We start from the raw sequence: 18,776 nt of genomic DNA on the forward strand, positions 1-18,776 counted from the left end.
TGAATATTTGCAAATTAATCCATATGAAGGATTTTCGAGTCTGCCCAAAACACATGTACTATATATGCACCTCATTTTTGGACGCAGTAATTTCAGCTGAACTGACAAATGGTAAGATAAGGAGAAGACCTTGGAGACACACAAAAAAAACATGGATATGAATTCAGTGCGTGAATGAAGGAACTACTTGACAGGAATCCAACCCCTTACCTGCACAAGCAATTACTCCCATGGTATGCTCAAATTCTGCGCTCGCTCGCATATTTAAGGAAGGGTGCCTAATTTATGGGGCGTTTGTTTGTCTTCCCTAGGAAACTCACATCAGTAATCTATGAAACCGACCATCAAGCTACGAACCAAGAGGAGAGGAGAGAAGGACGAAAACTCATTCCCGCTCAGCATTTTCCCTTGATGAAAATTCAAACCAGCCTCCCTTCTCTATAAATACAAGTCCATTGTCATACACCGCGTGCGGGGATCGTGTGTGTGACTTGTGACTTTGGACTTTGGCGTCGGCGAGGAGATGAGATGAGATGGCCATGGCCTCGAGTTCACTACCTGGACGCGCGCGAGTTCCCGCACTCCCTCTTCCAAGACGCGCACGATCTCGAGGACGCCACCATCGCGGATGCGCACGAGCTTGGCGACACTCGACGGGGCGGGTCGACCTGGCGGCTGGCCGTCCAGCTAGTCGCGCACCCTCCTACGGCGCCGGTGCTCCCGTCTTCGTTCTCGTCCGCCTCCGCAGCTCCATCGCCGTCCGCCTCCGCAACTCCGTTTGGGCCCTGCCTCGCCGCCGCGCCAGAGGCCTCGCCGCGCGACCTGGGGAAGCTGCGCTTGTTGCGCCCGGCCTCACCGTCCCGGCTAGATTCCCGGCCTCGCCGTTGCGCCAGTTGCGCCCGGCCCCGACGTCGAGCCCTCTTCCTCGTCGAGCATAGCACAGGTCAACCCCTGCTGGGCTGCTGCAGGGCCGCTGGTCCTCCTCGACCTGCTCCTCTTGCCGGCGAAACCGCAACGCCAAGCATCACTGCTGGTCCTCGACCTTGTGCAGCCGGTGTCCTATAGAACCAACCTCTTCTGCCCCGACGTCCTCCTCCAGGAGCTCAAGGTGAGCTGAATCACTGAAACCTGTGCATCTTGGTACTGTTTAACTGAAACTTGTGCATGTTTGGTATCATGTTAACTGAAACTGTCTGCAGTTTTGTACTCCTGAAATGAAATCAGTGAGTATTGTTAACTGAAACTGTCTGCAGGTCTGCTATGGAAGTGCTACATGAGATCATGCAATTGTCGGATACAGAGAAGCTATTGACGGTATCTCTACTATAGTCTAACGAAGTGGAATATTAGTTGTAGACCAAAAGACCAAGGAGATTTAGGCGTGAAGGTCTTAGGTTTAAAAAACTTGTTTGCTTAGCAAGTGGCATTTTAAACTCATGAATTAATGAGGAAGGTATGTGGCGAAACGCTCCCGGTTGCGCCGCCCTTCCGCGCCGCCCACGACCTGTTCGGTCAATTGCGCCGGTAGGTTTCTACTCGTGTTTTCGGCGCTATTGTGCGCGGCCATTGATCCGCAGTTTGTACCCACGCAGATGGACATGTGGCAGATGTTGGACAAGTTCCACGCGGAGGTCGTCGACTCCTCTTCCGACGAGGAGTCCGATGAGTCGACGCAGACATTGGCAACTACTGCGGCCTCCATGATCTGTGTTTGAATGCATGCTTCGATTCCATTTTGATCAGGTCAAGTTGTTGTTCTGGTGGTGCTGTGGTGGCGCTGGCGCCCTCCGTTGGTGTTCTGGTCGGTGCCCTCTGTTGGTATTCTGGTGGTGTAGTTCACCGGAGCTGATGCCGGCAACCACGGGAACTCCTGCTGCCGCTGGTGCTGCTGGCAGTCTAGTACAACCAGCTGCCCCTGCCTTCTTCGACCTGGACGTCTCCTACATCACAACGTCCCTCCTCGGAAGGTCTCCCTTTCTCTCTCGATACCTCCCTCTTTTCCCTGGACTGTGCTGTTTATGTTTGCTAGAGTGGGAAAATGTGATTCCCGCATGGAAAGATTAGATTTTTAGTTTCTCTAACTAATTTCCTTAATCAAAATTTGAGCATGGGAACTTCCGCTACTTTGAGGGCAAAATATTGTTCAAATGTCGAGGATATCTTGTGCTGCCCTTATTTAACTATGCTTTGGACTAGATCCAGCATGACTGCAGATTGCAATGGCAATGCCATGAGCAACACTTAATCTATAACGATGTAAGAGTAGAATGCACATGTGTGTTTGAGTTGCTAGAATATGCCCTTATTGATCTATGCTTTGGACTAGATCCAGCATGACTGTTGATTGCAATGCCATGAGAAGCACTTAATCTATAATGACGTAAGAGTAGAATGCACATGTGTGTTTGAGTTGCTTGAACGTGCTCTAATAATTTGCTCATCTGCCTTTGCATTATTAAAGAAAGTTTGTGCTAGTGATAATATAAATCATTGCTTGGGATTTGAGTCTATGCTACTGATGCATAGCTGGTACTACTGTACCTTGTGTGGTCTTGCTCTATATGTTGGTTTCTTATTTAATAGATGTTGACACTAGTTTCTTATATGATTTTATAATAAAACATATACTATGTTACAAGGCACACGTCCAACCCTTGCAATAATGCATCTATACATATGTGGCTTAAATTCTGTACCTGAGCCTCTTGGTTTTCATCATCTGAGACAAATATATTTAAGCAGGTGGTGGTGATACATTAAGCCAGTGCTAGATGTGAATTGGAGATAGTTGGTATTAGTCATTTTGAAGTTATATATGATTAAAATCCATCAACATAAATTGTTTTATGCATGTTCGTGGCCACAAGCAGGAGAGATTTTAACATGTTGGTTTTACTTTCTTTCCAGCCTTGCTATTTTGTCTTATAGCATTGTTTTGTATGGTGTGCAGCCCTAGTGGTGGAAGTTCATCCAGGCGGCAACATTTCGTAAAGAAGGTGTCTTGTAAAGAAGTATTCATTGGAGCACTACACGGCCCGTCCTCATGGGGCTCCGCAGACATGGTCTATCGCCAACTGGCTCGGGCGGTGCGGCTTGCCTCCAGTCCGTTATGCCTTGACCCGGCGGCGTATGCAGTACTGTTCCATTTGTTGTAATACTAAGTATTCGAATTGTGTTGTCCAAATCAGTAGATTTAGTTCTTACCTGTGTATTTCTTTATTATCTACTTGCAGTTGTCATCTTTACTACATTCATATACTCCATGTATACTTAAATACCTATGCGTTATGCATAGTACTAGTAGTTCATTGTTTGTGAAGTGATGTGGATGTCCAAAATAGAGTTAAGGTCAATTTCCAACACTTCAGTCGTCGATTGAGCTCCTTCCATGAGTAATTACCAACGTGCTTAATCTTTGTAATACCAAGAATATTTCAAGTCATATTGGTTTTGCAAGCTAGCTAGACCTGATGTCTTGTTCCTCTTATCGCGGTCAACCCCACGTACTCACACCATGGTCAATCCTGCAAGTCACGGTTACACAAGCCTGATGAGCTTGCTAGCTCCAGTTGACTATGCGTGGGGGCTAGTGGTTGCAAAAAAGTCCTTTCTACCAGGCTAAGTGAAAAACTATTGAAAGAGAATATTTTACATGCTGGATTCCTGTCTATTTATCTGGGATTTCAACCTCATAGATAGGGTGCTCTGATTTGGTAACCTCGATTGTGTGATTCATGGTTCCCAAATTCTCGGCCTACTTAACTACTCTAGTCCATATTTTACGAGGTCAATGCATCATCTAGAAAAGCTTGACCCATCGTACGATGTGCGGACGAATCCACCATGCCAACCATTGTGATTGATGAAATAGCTAGGCAACATAATGGAGAAAGTAAAGATTTGCAAATTAATCCATATATGAATGGTTTTCGAGTCTGCCCAAAACATATGTATATATGTACATCATTTTTGGACCCACTAATTTCAGCCGAACTCACAAATGGTAGATAAGAAGAAGACCTTGGGGACACAAAAAAAGACATAGATATGAATCCAGTCCGTGAATTAAGGAATTACTTAATTAATAGGACAGGAATCCAGCCCCTGACCTGCACCAGGAGTTACTCCCATCGTATGCTCAAATTCTGGGCTCGCTCGCATAATTAAGGAAGGGTGCCTAATTTATAGGTCGTTTGTTTGTCTTCTCTAGGCAACTCACATAAGTAATCCATGAAACCAACCATCAATCTACGAACCAAGAGCAGAGGAGAGAAGAGCCGAAAACTCTTTCCCGCTCAGCTATTCCCTCGATGAAAATTCAAACCTGCCTCCCTCCTCTATAAATACAAGTTCATTGTCATACACCGCGTGCGGGGATCGTGTGTGTGACTTGTGACTTTGGACTTTAAGGCGTCGGCGAGGAGATGAGATGAGATGGCCATGGCCGGCGAGAAGAAGCTCCACTACGCGTACATCCTCGTCGTCGGCATGATCTCCTGCCAAGAAATTGGGGGTGGCCGCAGGAGGCAATGGATCGCCGGCCGGCCGGCCCTAAAGAGGATTCGACCTTTCGTGTAGGCACTCTTGCTCATCCTTCCTGGCTCTTCCGACCTGCAACTTATGTAGAATGTTTTGCCTGGGAAATGAAATACCAATACCAATAACCTTATCAGATGCATATTTATAATCAATCATATGTGTTGTGTTATTTGCCTTCTTTTATCATATTCATTATTTCACTCCTGTTGACATGATGTATGGTTCAGTAGATTGATTAGTTCGTATCGCTGGAAACTTCACATGCCATATTCATCATTTCTATTTGCACGACTTATGATTGAGTAGCCGTTCAATTAGTTTCTCTGCTGGTATCCTATCACTGTAAACTGTTCCTCTCAATATTTAAGCAATTTCGCTTGATTTGGTTCCTGTAAGTATCACACATGATTACTGCCGGTCCCTCAGACTGCAGTAGTCCAGCACGATGCGGGGCTCAAGCTCATCTGCCTCTATTATTAATTCGCGCCTCCGATCACACCACCACCACCACAGCATCCTTCACTGATAGTTTGCGACGAACCGACCACGTTGCGGGGCTCTATGTATCCTGCTCGCCGTCGTTTTCGCTGCGGCAGCGGCGGAGGAAACAGAGAAGCAGTCCTCATACATTGTGCACGTCGCGCACAAGCACGCGCCGCTGCTGCCAGGCCGCGGCGGACTGCTAGCCACCGGAGCGTAAGGCTCGCGTTCCTGCGTGACCACATCCCCGTGCACATGTCCGTCCCGGCGCCGAGGGTGCTCTACTCCTACTCCCACGCGGCGACGGGCTTCGCGGCGCGCCTCACGGGACGCCAGGCCGCGCGCCTAGCGTCCCAGCGTTCCGTCCTCGCCGTCGTCCCCGACGCGACGCTTCAGCTGCACACCACGCTGACGCCGTCCTTCCTCGGCCTCTCGGCTTCGTCCGGCTTGCTCCCGGCGTCCAACGGCGCCACGGACGTCGTCATTGGCGTCATGGACTCCGGCGTGTACCCCATCGACCGCGACTCGTTCGCAGCGGACCCGTCCCTGCCGCCGCTGCCGCCTGGAAAGTTCCGAGGGAGCTGCGTCTCGGCTCCGTCGTTCAATGCCTCCGCGTACTGCAACGGCAAGCTCGTCGGCGCCAAGGCCTTCTACGAGGGGTACGAGCTTGAACTTGGCCGTCCGATCAACGAGACGGAGGAGTCGAGGTCGCCGCTGGACACCAACGGCCATGGCACGCACACCGCCTCCACGGCCGCCGGCTCTGCCGTCGCGGACGCGGCCTTGTACGGCTACGCCAAAGGGAAAGCCGTGGGCATGGCCCCGGGCGCGCGCATCGCGTCCTACAAGGTGTGCTGGAAATACGGGTGCATGACCTCTGACGTCCTTGCCGCGTTTGACGAGGCCATCGCCGACGGGGTGGACGTCATCTCCATTTCGCTCGGCTCCACAGGCTCGGCAGAGTCGTTTGATATGGATAGCATCGCCGTTGGCGCCTTCAGCGCCGTCCGCAAGGGCATCCTAGTCTCGGCCTCCGCGGGAAACTCCGGTCCCGGCGAGTCTACTGCCCGCAACGTGGCGCCGTGGTTGCTCACAGTCGGCGCGTCAACCGTCAACCGCCGGTTCGCAGCGGACGTGGTTCTCGGCAACGGCGATACATTTCCAGGCTCTTCCTTGTACGCCGGCCCCCCGCTTGGCGCAACCAAGGTACCGCTGATATACGGCCGGACCGTCGGCTCAAAGACCTGTGAAGCCGGGAAGCTGAACGCCAGCCTGGTCGCCGGGAAGATCGTTCTATGCGACCCCGGCGTGAATTTCAAGCAAGGGGACGCTGTGAAACTCGCTGGCGGCGTGGGAGCCATCTTCACGAGCGCGAAAGAGATGGGCGAGCAGGCGTTCGGCAGCCCCCAAATCCTCCCCGCTACAGCCGTCACCTTCGCCGCCGCTAAGAAGATTCAGAAATACATAAGCAAGAATACATCCCCCATGGGGACGATCGTGTTCCAGGGCACCGTCATCGGCCCGACACCTCCTTACCCTAGAATGGCGTCCTTCTCGAGCCGCGGGCCAAACATCCTCGCGCCGGAGATCCTCAAGCCGGACATCACTGCCCCAGGCGTGGAAATTCTCGCAGCTTGGACCGGCGCCAGCTCGCCTTCAGGCCTCGAGTGGGACACAAGGCGAGTGCAATACAACATCATGTCAGGGACGTCCATGTCGTGCCCGCACGTGAGCGGCATCGCGGCGTTGCTCCGGCAGGCCAGGCCGGAGTGGAGCCCCGCCGCCATCAAGTCTGCGCTGATGACCACCGCGTACAACCTAGACAGCGCCGGCAGCGTCATCGGCGACACGTCCACCGGCAAGGCGTCCACGCCGTTCGGGCGCGGGGCGGGACACGTGGACCCCAACCGCGCCGTCGACCCTGGCCTGGTGTACGACGCCGGCGTCGAGGACTACATCACCTTCCTCTGCGCGCTCGGCTACACCGATGATCAGGTAGCCATCTTCACGAGGGATGGACCGGCGACCAACTGCTCCGCACACGCGGGCTCCTCCGTCGGCGACCACAACTACCCGGCCTTCGCGGCGGTGTTCAGCTCGAAAAAACACAAGGTCATCACTCAGCGTCGTGTCGTGCGTAACGTCGGCGGAAACGCCGAGGCCACCTACAATGCCACGGTCACCAGCCCTGCCGGCGTGCGCGTCACGGTGAAGCCGCGAAAGCTTAGGTTCAGCGTGACCGAAGACACGCAGGAGTACGAAATCACCTTCACCCGAGCCGCGGGGAGCGTCAAGGAAGCCTACACTTTTGGGTCAATCGTCTGGAGCGACGGCGAGCACACGGTGACGAGCCCCATCGCAATAACTTGGCCGTCGACGAGCAAAATAGCGGAGATATGATGTGGGTTGGTTTTGCAGTTGCTGGCTGCCTGGTGTGTCCCCTCACTGCCCTAAAGTTGCAGAGATATGATGTACTCCGTACCACACATGAGAATATTACTATATATGTGAGATTTCAGAATTCACACCCTAGGAGAACCAAGCACTGACTTAACGGCCTGAGCTCACCGCTGTGAGCTCGCCCACTCATGGTTCAAGTTGCAGGTGCGATATTCAGCCCAAGCTTCCCCACTGCCGCTTTGGAGAAAATTGGGCGAAAACCAACAACACACAGTGAACACCCTGGCCAGCCTGGCTACCCACACGGAGCACACACGCCATCGAGAAGAAAAGCCATCGATGAGGATGTCATCGAGCGTCATCGTCGTCACTCCTCCACGAGCCAACGATTCCGACTTCACCTTAGACGACCGCCACCGAGACCCTCGCCACGAACGACACTGGAGCCAATGTGAGCCTATGCCAAACAGTCGACCCCCAAGCACGTCGAGGAGGAGGCAACTCCGACTTCAACCGTGACCTTCATAGGAGAAAGTTGCACTCCTTGCATCGACACAAGCACCAATCAAGTGGCATCGTTGCCACAAGTTGCCTCGCAGCTCCGACTTCAGCATCACGGCAGGGGTGACGAAGGACATGCCGCAACTCCGATCCGCTCACCATTGTCATCGTTGCCACACAGCCCACGACGCCAACACCAACCATCTTCCACGGGTCCCTCCGACCAAAGCAGCTCCAAATCGATGCCCTCAAGAGGGGAGACGACACAAGAGCGCCGCCATCGACCGATCACGACGGATCTAGGGATTACCCCGGAGCTTTTCCAGACAGGATGACAAAACATCACCTCGGCGATACCTTCAAGAAGGAAGCGACGCCCGAAGCCGTCGCCATTGCCGGCCTCGACCAGCTGCGGCCGGCCAGCCACCGAGGACAAGGCATTAGCCCGGAGCTTATCACGCCATCCTGCTTCATGCTTACGGCTAGACCACCTCCCCGAAGGAGATATGCCCTAGAGGCAATAATAAAGTGGTTATTATTTATATCTTTATGTTTATGATAAATGTTTATATATCATGCTAGAATTGTATTAACCGAAACATTAGTACATGTGTGATATGTAGACAAACAAGAAGTCCCTAGTATGCCTCTTAAACTAGCTTGTTGATTAATGGATGATTAGTTTCATAATCATGAACATTGGATGTTATTAATAACAAGGTTATGTCATTGTGTGAATGATATAATGGACACACCCAATTAAGCGTAGCATAAGATCTCGTCATTAAGTTATTTGCTATAAGCTTTCGATACATAGTTACCTAGTCCTTATGACCATGAGATCATGTAAATCACTTATACCGGAAAGGTACTTTGATTACACCAAACACCACTGCGTAAATGGGTGGCTATAAAGGTGGGATTAAGTATCCGGAAAGTATGAGTTGAGGCAGAGGGATGAACGGTGGGATTGTTCCATCCCGATGGCGGAGAGTTTGACGCTGGGCCCTCGCGGTGGAATGTCGTCTAATGTCTTGCAAGCATATGAATGAGTTCATAAGAGACCACATACCACGGTACGAGTAAAGAGTACTTGTCAGGAGACGAGGTTGAACAAGGTATAGAGTGATACCGAAGATCAAACCTCGGACAAGTAAAATATCGCGAGACAAAGGGAATTGGTAATATATGTGTATGGTTCATTCGATCACTAAAGTCATCGTTGAATATGTGGGAGCCATTATGGATCTCCAGATCCCGCTATTGGTTATTGGTCGGAGTGAGTACTCAACCATGTCCGCATAGTTCTCGAACCGTAGGGTGACACACTTAAAGTTGGATGTTGAAATGGTAGCACTTGAATTATGGAATGGAGTTCGAATATTTGTTCGGAGTCCCGGATGAGATCCCGGACATCACGAGGAGTTCCGGAATGGTCCGGAGAATAAGATTCATATATAGGATGTCATTTTATGTGAAATAAAATGTCGCGGAAGGTTCTATGGAAGGTTCTAGAAGGTTCTAGAAAAGTCCGGAAGAAACCACCAAGGAAGGTGGAGTCCACAAGGGACTCCACCTCCATGGCCGGCCAGCCCTAGATGGGGTGGAGTCCCAAGTGGACTCCACCATAGGGGGCCGGCCACCCCCACATGGGAGGTGGGAATCCCACCTTTGGGTGGGAGTCCTAGTTGGGCTAGGTTTCCCCTCCTATGGAAGGTTTTGGTTTCGGGTCTTATTCGAAGACTTGGACACCAACACTTGGGATCCACCTATATAATGAGGGGCCAAGGGAGGGGCCGGCCACCCCAAGACCATAAGCTGGCCGCCCCCATAGAGTGGCCGGCCACCCTCCCAAACCCTAGCCAAGCTCCTCCACTCCATATTGCCCGCATTGCTTAGCGAAGCTCCGCCGGACTTCTACACCGCCACCGACACCACGCCGTCGTGCTGTCGGATTCAAGAGGAGCTACTACTTCCGCTGCCCGCCGGAACGGGGAGGTGGACGTCGTCTTCATCAACAACCGAACGTGTGACCGAGCACGGAGGTGCTGCCCGTTCGTGGCGCCGGAACCGATCGTGATCAAGATCTTCTACGCGCTTTTGCAAGCGGCAAGTGATCGTCTACCGCAGCAACAAGAGCCTCATCTTGTAGGCTTTGGAATCTCTTCAAGGGTGAGACTCGATACCCCCTCGTTGCTACCGTCTTCTAGATTGCATCTTGGCTTGGATTGCGTGTTCGCCGTAGGAAAATTTTTGTTTTCTATGCAACGTTATCCTACAGTGGTATCGAGCCGTGTCTATGCATAGATGGTTGCACGAGTAGAACACAATGGTTTGTGGGCGTTGATGCTCTTGTTATCTTTAGTTTGAGTACTTTGCATCTTTATGGCATAGTGGGATGAAGCGGCTCGGACTAACTTTACATGACCGCGTTCATGAGACTTGTTCCTCGTTCGACATGCAACTTGTATTGCATAAGAGGCTTTGCGGGTGTCTGTCTCTCCTACTATAGTAAAGATTCAATTTACTCTTCTATTGAAAACATTAGTATCAACGTTGTGGTTCATGTTCGTAGGTAGATTAGATCTCTCTCGAAAACCCTAAACCACGTAAAATATGCAAACCAAATTAGAGACGTCTAACTTGTTTTTGCAGGGTTTGGTGATGTGATATGGCCATAATGTGATGATGAATATGTATGAGATGATCATTATTGTATTGTGGCAACCGGCAGGAGCCTTATGGTTGTCTTTAAATTTCATGTTGAGTAGTATTTCAAAGTAGTTGTAATAGTTGCTACATGGAGGACAATCATGAAGACGGCGCCATTGACCTTGACGCTACGCCGACGATGATGGAGATCATGCCCGAAGATGATGGAGATCATATCCGTGCTTTGGAGATGAAGATCAAAGGCGCAAGAACAAAAGGGCCATATCATATCACATATGAACCGCATGTGATGTTAATCCTTTTTATGCATCTTATTTTGCTTAGATCGCGACGGTAGCATTATAAGATGATCCCTCACTAAAATCTCAAGATAATAAAGTGTTCATCCTTAGTAGCACCGTTGCCAAGTCTTGTCGTTTCGAAGCACCTCGTGATGATCGGGTGTGATAGATTCAATAAGTACATATAACGGGTGCAAGACAGTTTTGCACATGCGGATACTAAGGTGGCCTTGACGAGCCTAGCATGTACAGACATGGTCTCGGAACACGTGATACCGAAAGGTAGAGCATGAATCATATGGTTGATATGATGAACACTTTGAGTGTTCGCCATTGAAATCACACCTTTTCTCGTGATGATCGGGTTTAGGTGCGGTGGATTTGGTTCGTGTGATCACTAAGACAATGCGAGGGATATTGTTTTGAGTGGGAGTTCACTTAGGTTTTTAATTATGTTGAATTAAAATTTGAACTCAATTTGTCATAAACTTAGTCTAAACTATTGCAAATATATGTTGTAGAGATGGCGTCCCCAATCAATTTTAATCAGTTCCTAGAGAAAGAGAAACTTAAGAGCAACGGTAGCAACTTCACCGATCGGTTCCGTCATGTGAGGATCTTCCTCTCTGGCGGAAATCTGCAATTTGTGCTTGATGCACCGCTAGGAGCCCCTCCAGCAGAAGATGAATCCGAGGAAGTACAAGCAGTTTACGCAACTCGGAAAACTCGGTACTCTCAAGTTCAGTGTGCCAACCTGTGCAGTCTGGAATCCGATCTTCAACAACGTTTTGAGCACCATGATCCTCATGAGTTGATGAATGAGCTGAAAGCTATATTCGAGACTCATGCGGCGATGGAATGCTATGAAGCATCGAAACATTTCTTCACTGTATGATGGAAGAAGGCAGCTCCGTTAGTGAGCACATGCTCGCCATGACCGGGCATGCGAAGAAACTTCGATGACTTGGGAATAGTGATTCCTAACAGATCGGGGATTAATCGTGTCCTTCAATCACTGTCACCAAGTTACAAGAACTTTGTGATGAACTACAATATGCAGAACATGAACAAGGAGTTACCCGAACTTTTTGGCATGCTAAAAGCTGCTGAGATTGAGATCAAGAAAGAGCACCAAGTGTTGATGGTCAACAAGACCACCAGTTTCAAGAAACAGGCAAGTCTAAGGGAAAATTCAAGAAGGGTGGCAAGAAAGCTGCCACGCCTCCTATGAAACCTAAGAACGGCCCTAAGCCTCGATGCTGAGTGCTATTACCGCAAGGAGAAGGGACACCGGAAGCGTAATTGCTCCAAGTATCTGGCTGATCCGAAGAGCGGCCTTGTCAAGAAGAAGAAAGAAGGTATATTTGATATACATGTTATAGATGTTCATTTCACCGGTTCTCGTTCTAGTACACTGGGTATTTGATATCGGTTCGGTTGCTCATATTTGTAACTCGAAACAGGAACTAAAGAATAAACGACAACCGCTGAAAGATGAAGTGACGATGCGCGTTGGAAACGGATCCAAGGTCAATGTGATCGCAGTCGGCACACTTCCTCTACATCTACCTTCGGGATTAGTTTTAAGCCTAAATAATTACTATTATGTACTGCGTTGAGCATGAACATTATATCTGGATCTTGTTTAATGCAAGACGGTTATTCATTCAAGTCTGAGAATAATGGTTGTTCTATTTTTATGAATAATATCTTTTATGGTCGAGCACCACAAAAGAATGGCTTATTTCTATTAGATCTCGATAGTAGTGATACGCATATACATAACATTGATGCTAAGCGAATTAAACTTAATGATAATTCTACTTATATGTGGCACTGCTGCCTTGGTCATATTGGAGTGAAACGCATGAAGAAACTCCATACCGATGGATTACTTGAATCACTTGACTTTGAGTCACTTGATAGATGCGAAGCATGTCTAATGGGTAAAATGACAAAGACTCCATTTTCTCGGTATGATGGAGCGAGCCATCGACTTATTGGAAATCATACATACAGATGTATGTGGACCAATGAGCGTAGCATCGCTGCGGTGGTTATCGTTATGTTCTAACCTTCACAGATGATCTGAGTAGATATGGGTATATCTATTTCATGAAACATAAATCCGAAACTTTCGAGAAGTTTAAGGAATTTCAAAGTGAAGTAGAAAATCAACGTAACAAGAAGATCAAATTTCTACGATCTGATCGTGGAGGTGAATATCTGAGTTATGAGTTTGGCATGCATTTAAAGAAATGCGGAATACTTTCACAATTGACACCGCCGGGAACACCTCAACGAAACGGTATGTCCGAACGTCGTAATCGAACTCTCTTAGATATGGTTCGTAGTATGATGTCTCTTACTGATTTGCCGTTATCATTTTGGAGTTATGCATTAGAGACAGCCGCATTCACTTTAAATAGAGCACCATCAAAATCCGTAGAAACGACACCGTATGAATTATGGTTTAATAAGAAACCTAAGTCATCGTTCCTGAAAGTTTGGGGTTGCGAAGCCTATGTAAAGAAGTTACAACCGGACAAGCTAGAACCCAAAGCGGAGAAATGCGTCTTCATAGGATACCCTAAGGAAACTATAGGGTACACTTTCTATCACAAATCCGAAGGCAAAATCTTTGTTGCTAAGAACGGAACCTTTCTTGAGAAAGAATTTCTCACTAAAGAAGTGACTTGGAAGAAAAGTAGAACTCGATGAGATTAATGAATCTATACTCGTTGATCGCAGTAGCGCAAAGATCGAAATTGTACACTGCACCGCCTACACCGGCAACAAGAGGAAGCTAATGATAATGATCATGAAACTTCGAACGAGGAAACTACTGAACCTCGCAGATCGACAAGGAACGTGCCACTCCTGATTGGTATGATCCTTGTCTAAATGTCATGATTGTAGATAACAATGATGAGGACCCTGCGACGTATGAAGAAGCGATGATGAGCCCGTATTCCAACAAATGGCAAGAAGCCATGAAATCCGAAATGGGATCCATGTATGATAACAAAGTATGGACTTTGGTAGACTTACCGATAGCCGAAAGGCTGTCGAGAATAAATGGATCTTCAAGAGAAAAACAGATGCCGATGGTAATATTACTGTCTATAAAGCTCGACTTGTCGCAAAGGGTTTCCGACAAATTCAAGGAGTTGACTACGATGAGACTTTCTCACCTGTAGCGAAGCTAAAATCTGTGAGGATTTTGTTAGCAATAGCTGCATTTTTCGATTATGAGATTTGGCAGATGGATGTCAAAACGGCGTTCCTTAATGGAGATATTGAGGAAGAGTTGTATATGGTACAACCCAAAGGTTTTGTCGATCCTAAAAATGCCGACAAAGTATGCAAACTTCAGCGTTCAATCTATGGACCGAAGCAAGCATCAAGAAGTTGGAACCGACGCTTTGATAAGGTGATCAAAGACTTCGGGTTTATACAAAGGTCATGGAGAGGCCTGTATTTACAAGAAAGTGAGTGGGAGCTTCGTAGCATTCCCGATATTATATGTAGATGACATATTATTGATCGGGAATGATATAGAACTATTAAGCAGTGTTAAGGGTTATTTGAATAATAGTTTTTCAATGAAAGACCTTGGTGAAGCATCGTATATATTAGGCATCAAGATTTATAGAGATAGATCAAGACGCCTAATAGGGCTATCACAGAGTACATATCCGGACAAGATTCTAAAGAAGTTTAGAATGGACGAAAGTAAGAAAGGGTTCTTACCTATGTTACTGTGCAAGGTATTGAGTAAAACTCAAGGACCGGCTACGGCAGAAGAAAGAGAAAGGATGTGTAACATCCCTATGCCTCGGCAAAGAGGATCTATCATGTATGCCATGCTATGTACTAGACCGGATATAGCACATGCCGTTAGTTTGACTAGCAGATATCAAAGTGATCCAGGAATGGAACATCCGGACAGCGGTCAAGAATATCCCGAAGTACTTGAAAAGAACTAAGGATATGTTTCTTTGTTATGGAGGTGACCAAGAGCTCGTTGTAAACGGTTACACCGATGCAAGTTGGAACACTGATCCTGATGACTCTAAGTCACAATCTGGGTACGTGTTTATATTGAATGGTGCTGCAGTAAGCTGGGCAAGCTCGAAGCAGTGCACGGTGGCGAAGTCTTCAACAGAATCAGAGTACATAGCGGCTTCAGAGGCTTCATCAGAAGCGGTATGGATGAAGAGGTTCATTGTAGAGCTCGGTGTGGTTCCTAGTGCATTGGACCCATTAATCATTTATCGTGATAACATGGGTGCCATCGCCAATGCACAAGAGCCAAGGTCACACAAGAGGCTGAAGCATATCAAGCTGCGTTACCACTCGATTCGCGAGTACATCGAAGATGGAGAAGTAAAGATTTGCAAAGTACACACTGATCTGAATGTAGCAGATCCGTTGACTAAAGCTCTCCCTAGGGCAAAGCATGACCAACACCAGAATGCCATGGGTGTTAGGTATATTACAATGTAATCTAGATTATTGACTCTAGTGCAAGTGGGAGACTGAAGGAGATATGCCCTAGAGGCAATAATAAAGTGGTTATTATTTATATCTTTATGTTTGTGATAAATGTTTATATATCATGCTAGAATTGTATTAACCGAAACATTAGTACATGTGTGATATGTAGACAAACAAGAAGTCCCTAGTATGCCTCTTAAACTAGCTTGTTGATTAATGGATGATTAGTTTCATAATCATGAACATTGGATGTTATTAATAACAAGGTTATGTCATTGTGTGAATGATATAATGGACACACCCAATTAAGCGTAGCATAAGATCTCGTCATTAAGTTATTTGCTATAAGCTTTCGATACATAGTTACCTAGTCCTTATGACCATGAGATCATGTAAATCACTTATACCGGAAAGGTACTTTGATTACACCAAACACCACTGCGTAAATGGGTGGCTATAAAGGTGGGATTAAGTATCCGGAAAGTATGAGTTGAGGCATATGGATCAACAGTGGGATTTGTCCATCCCGATGACGGATAGATATACTCTGGGCCCTCTCGGTGGAATGTCGTCTAATGTCTTGCAAGCATATGAATGAGTTCATAAGAGACCACATACCACGGTACGAGTAAAGAGTACTTGTCAGGAGACGAGGTTGAACAAGGTATAGAGTGATACCGAAGATCAAACCTCGGACAAGTAAAATATCGCGAGACAAAGGGAATTGGTAATATATGTGTATGGTTCATTCGATCACTAAAGTCATCGTTGAATATGTGGGAGCCATTATGGATCTCCAGATCCCGCTATTGGTTATTGGTCGGAGTGAGTACTCAACCATGTCCGCATAGTTCTCGAACCGTAGGGTGACACACTTAAAGTTGGATGTTGAAATGGTAGCACTTGAATTATGGAATGGAGTTCGAATATTTGTTCGGAGTCCCGGATGAGATCCCGGACATCACGAGGAGTTCCGGAATGGTCCGGAGAATAAGATTCATATATAGGATGTCATTTTATGTGAAATAAAATGTCGCGGAAGGTTCTATGGAAGGTTCTAGAAGGTTCTAGAAAAGTCCGGAAGAAACCACCAAGGAAGGTGGAGTCCCCAAGGGACTCCACCTCTATGGCCGGCCAGCCCTAGATGGGGTGGAGTCCCAAGTGGACTCTACCATAGGGGGCCGGCCACCCCCCACATGGGAGGTGGGAATCCCACCTTTGGGTGGGAGTCTTAGTTGGGCTAGGTTTCCCCCTCCTATGGAAGGTTTTGGTTTCGGGTCTTATTCGAAGACTTGGACACCAACACTTGGGATCCACCTATATAATGAGGGGCCAAGGGAGGGGGCCGGCCACCCCAAGACCATAAGCTGGCCGCCCCCCATAGAGTGGCCGGCCACCCCCTCCCAAACCCTAGCCAAGCTCCTCCACTCCATATTGCCCGCATTGCTTAGCGAAGCTCCGCCGGACTTCTACACCGCCACCGACACCACGCCGTCGTGCTGTCGGATTCAAGAGGAGCTACTACTTCCGCTGCCCGCTGGAACGGGGAGGTAGACGTCGTCTTCATCAACAACCGAACGTGTGACCGAGTACGGAGGTGCTGCCCGTTCGTGGCGCCGGAACCGATCGTGATCAAGATCTTCTACGCGCTTTTGCAAGCGGCAAGTGATCGTCTACCGCAGCAACAAGAGCCTCATCTTGTAGGCTTTGGAATCTCTTCAAGGGTGAGACTCGATACCCCCTCGTTGCTACCGTCTTCTAGATTGCATCTTGGCTTGGATTGCGTGTTCGCCGTAGGAAATTTTTTGTTTTCTATGCAACGTTATCCTACACTCCCTTCCCTCAACCACCATCACCATCACGGCCGCCACACCCGCCACAGCCCTGGACTGCACCGCCGGCCGACCTCCGGGCGCCGGCAGAAGCACCACCGTGCCCCTCACGGCATGCCACTCTTTTAGGTGGAGAGGGTATCCAAGCTCACGACGCTCTATAGCGGGCCGTTGGACCAACACAACGACCCTAATAGTGTGACGTTGGGATATGGACATCATCCTCGCCCGCTACGGCTACATGTCAGCATGTCCTGCCCAACGATGCACACCGGTTGCTATCCCCATCCCCAGGCCTCCACACTCTGTGTCGAGGTCTTCATCGTCGTGTTCCTCCGCATCGCGCACTTCATCCACCCCAATGCCTAGCACATCTGGTGTCACCTTTCTGAATGCCGCTAGTCGCCCCGAAGTAGGAGAACGTTCCCCTCCTCGTCCCCAAGAAGGAGAAGGAGGCAACTCCTGCCATTGCCGCCAAAGAAGGTGAAGTCGTAGCTGGAGGATAAGTGGCTAAAGGATCTCCGGCTGCAGGCAACACTACACGATCTAGACAATCCGACCAACTAGTCGGTGGTTAAGCATGCTCTTAGTGAATTGGTGGATGTTGTTCTGTTGGCGACTAAAGAGTTCAACAAATGGTGGTTGACGCGCGGTCATCGACCTAGCCGACAACGACGATGGTAGCAGCGAAAATAGTGGCCCGAATAGCCCTAGCAACCTCTCGTCGTCCTTTTGGGATGGCAATGACAACGCATTTACAATGTATGCACAATGCAGACAATAGCGTCCTAGACCGGAGTGTGTCCGCAAGCAGCTCTAGGTTTTAGGCTGTTTCAAATTTTCCGTTCAGATTTTTATAAATTTCTAACTATTTGATTATTTTTTTGTTGGTCTGTTTGAATTTTGCTTTTAACTTTTTTTTTTTGGGTAGACTGTATTGGAGGCGCCGCTTTGGATATATGTCAACAATAGAGTGACATTGTGTTGGTGCCCCCAAAACGGCTTGTCAAATGCTGTTTTGGGCTTCTATTTGGGGTTGTTCGGTGGAGATGATGTAACCTTGCACTTCGTGTTATTGTTGCTTGTAGTTTTGTGATGGGTACTTAGGGCTTCTCTGGTTGAGGGCATGCTTGGTTTGCAGAATTCTACAAACATAATAAATATATAAAACACAAGAATATGATAGAAATGCGCTTCAAAATATAGGATTGACATACACACACGAATTCAAAATATAGCATCCAGGTGTTGCAATTGCATGCATCTCCGTTCCAGCAAATAAAGGTAACATACCATGCATGACCATACTCCCGTCGGTCGGGTATATTAGTATTCCTATAAATTATCAATTTACTTATTACGAAAAGTCTCTTTGCCTTCTGAGCACTAGTGAGCCCGTTGTTATAAAGAGTATAAAAAATATATATTTACAAGTTTTTTTTTTTTTTTTTGAAAAGAAATCCTACCATAGCCAATGAAGTGAACTACAAGTATGCAAAATCGCAACGCGAAATTGTTTGTATTGCGGGCTACACAAAAATGAAAATTTCTGATAAATTTAAATATTTTT

General features: G+C 47.9%; 1 protein-coding gene and 1 long non-coding RNA gene across 6 annotated transcripts in view; both read left to right on the forward strand.

Annotated features, from left to right (window-relative positions):
- Window positions 1-18,776, forward strand: part of LOC139836170 (uncharacterized) — a 48,584-nt gene that overhangs the window by 3,803 nt on the left and 26,005 nt on the right. The window lies entirely within an intron of this gene.
- On the forward strand, window positions 5,070-7,419 carry LOC139835336 (subtilisin-like protease SBT1.4). Its single transcript, XM_071825197.1, has one exon. The coding sequence runs from the start codon at window positions 5,101-5,103 to the stop codon at window positions 7,417-7,419; it is 2,319 nt and encodes a 772-aa protein (XP_071681298.1). The 5' UTR covers window positions 5,070-5,100.

This window comes from Lolium perenne, chromosome 2, assembly GCF_019359855.2.
Source record: "Lolium perenne isolate Kyuss_39 chromosome 2, Kyuss_2.0, whole genome shotgun sequence".
NCBI classification, from domain to species: Eukaryota; Viridiplantae; Streptophyta; class Magnoliopsida; order Poales; family Poaceae; genus Lolium; species Lolium perenne.

Coding starts and splice junctions, on each gene's coding strand:
- LOC139835336 (XM_071825197.1), top strand. CDS start 5,101: ATGTATCCTGCTCGCCGTCGTTTTCGCTGCGGCAGCGGCGGAGGAAAC.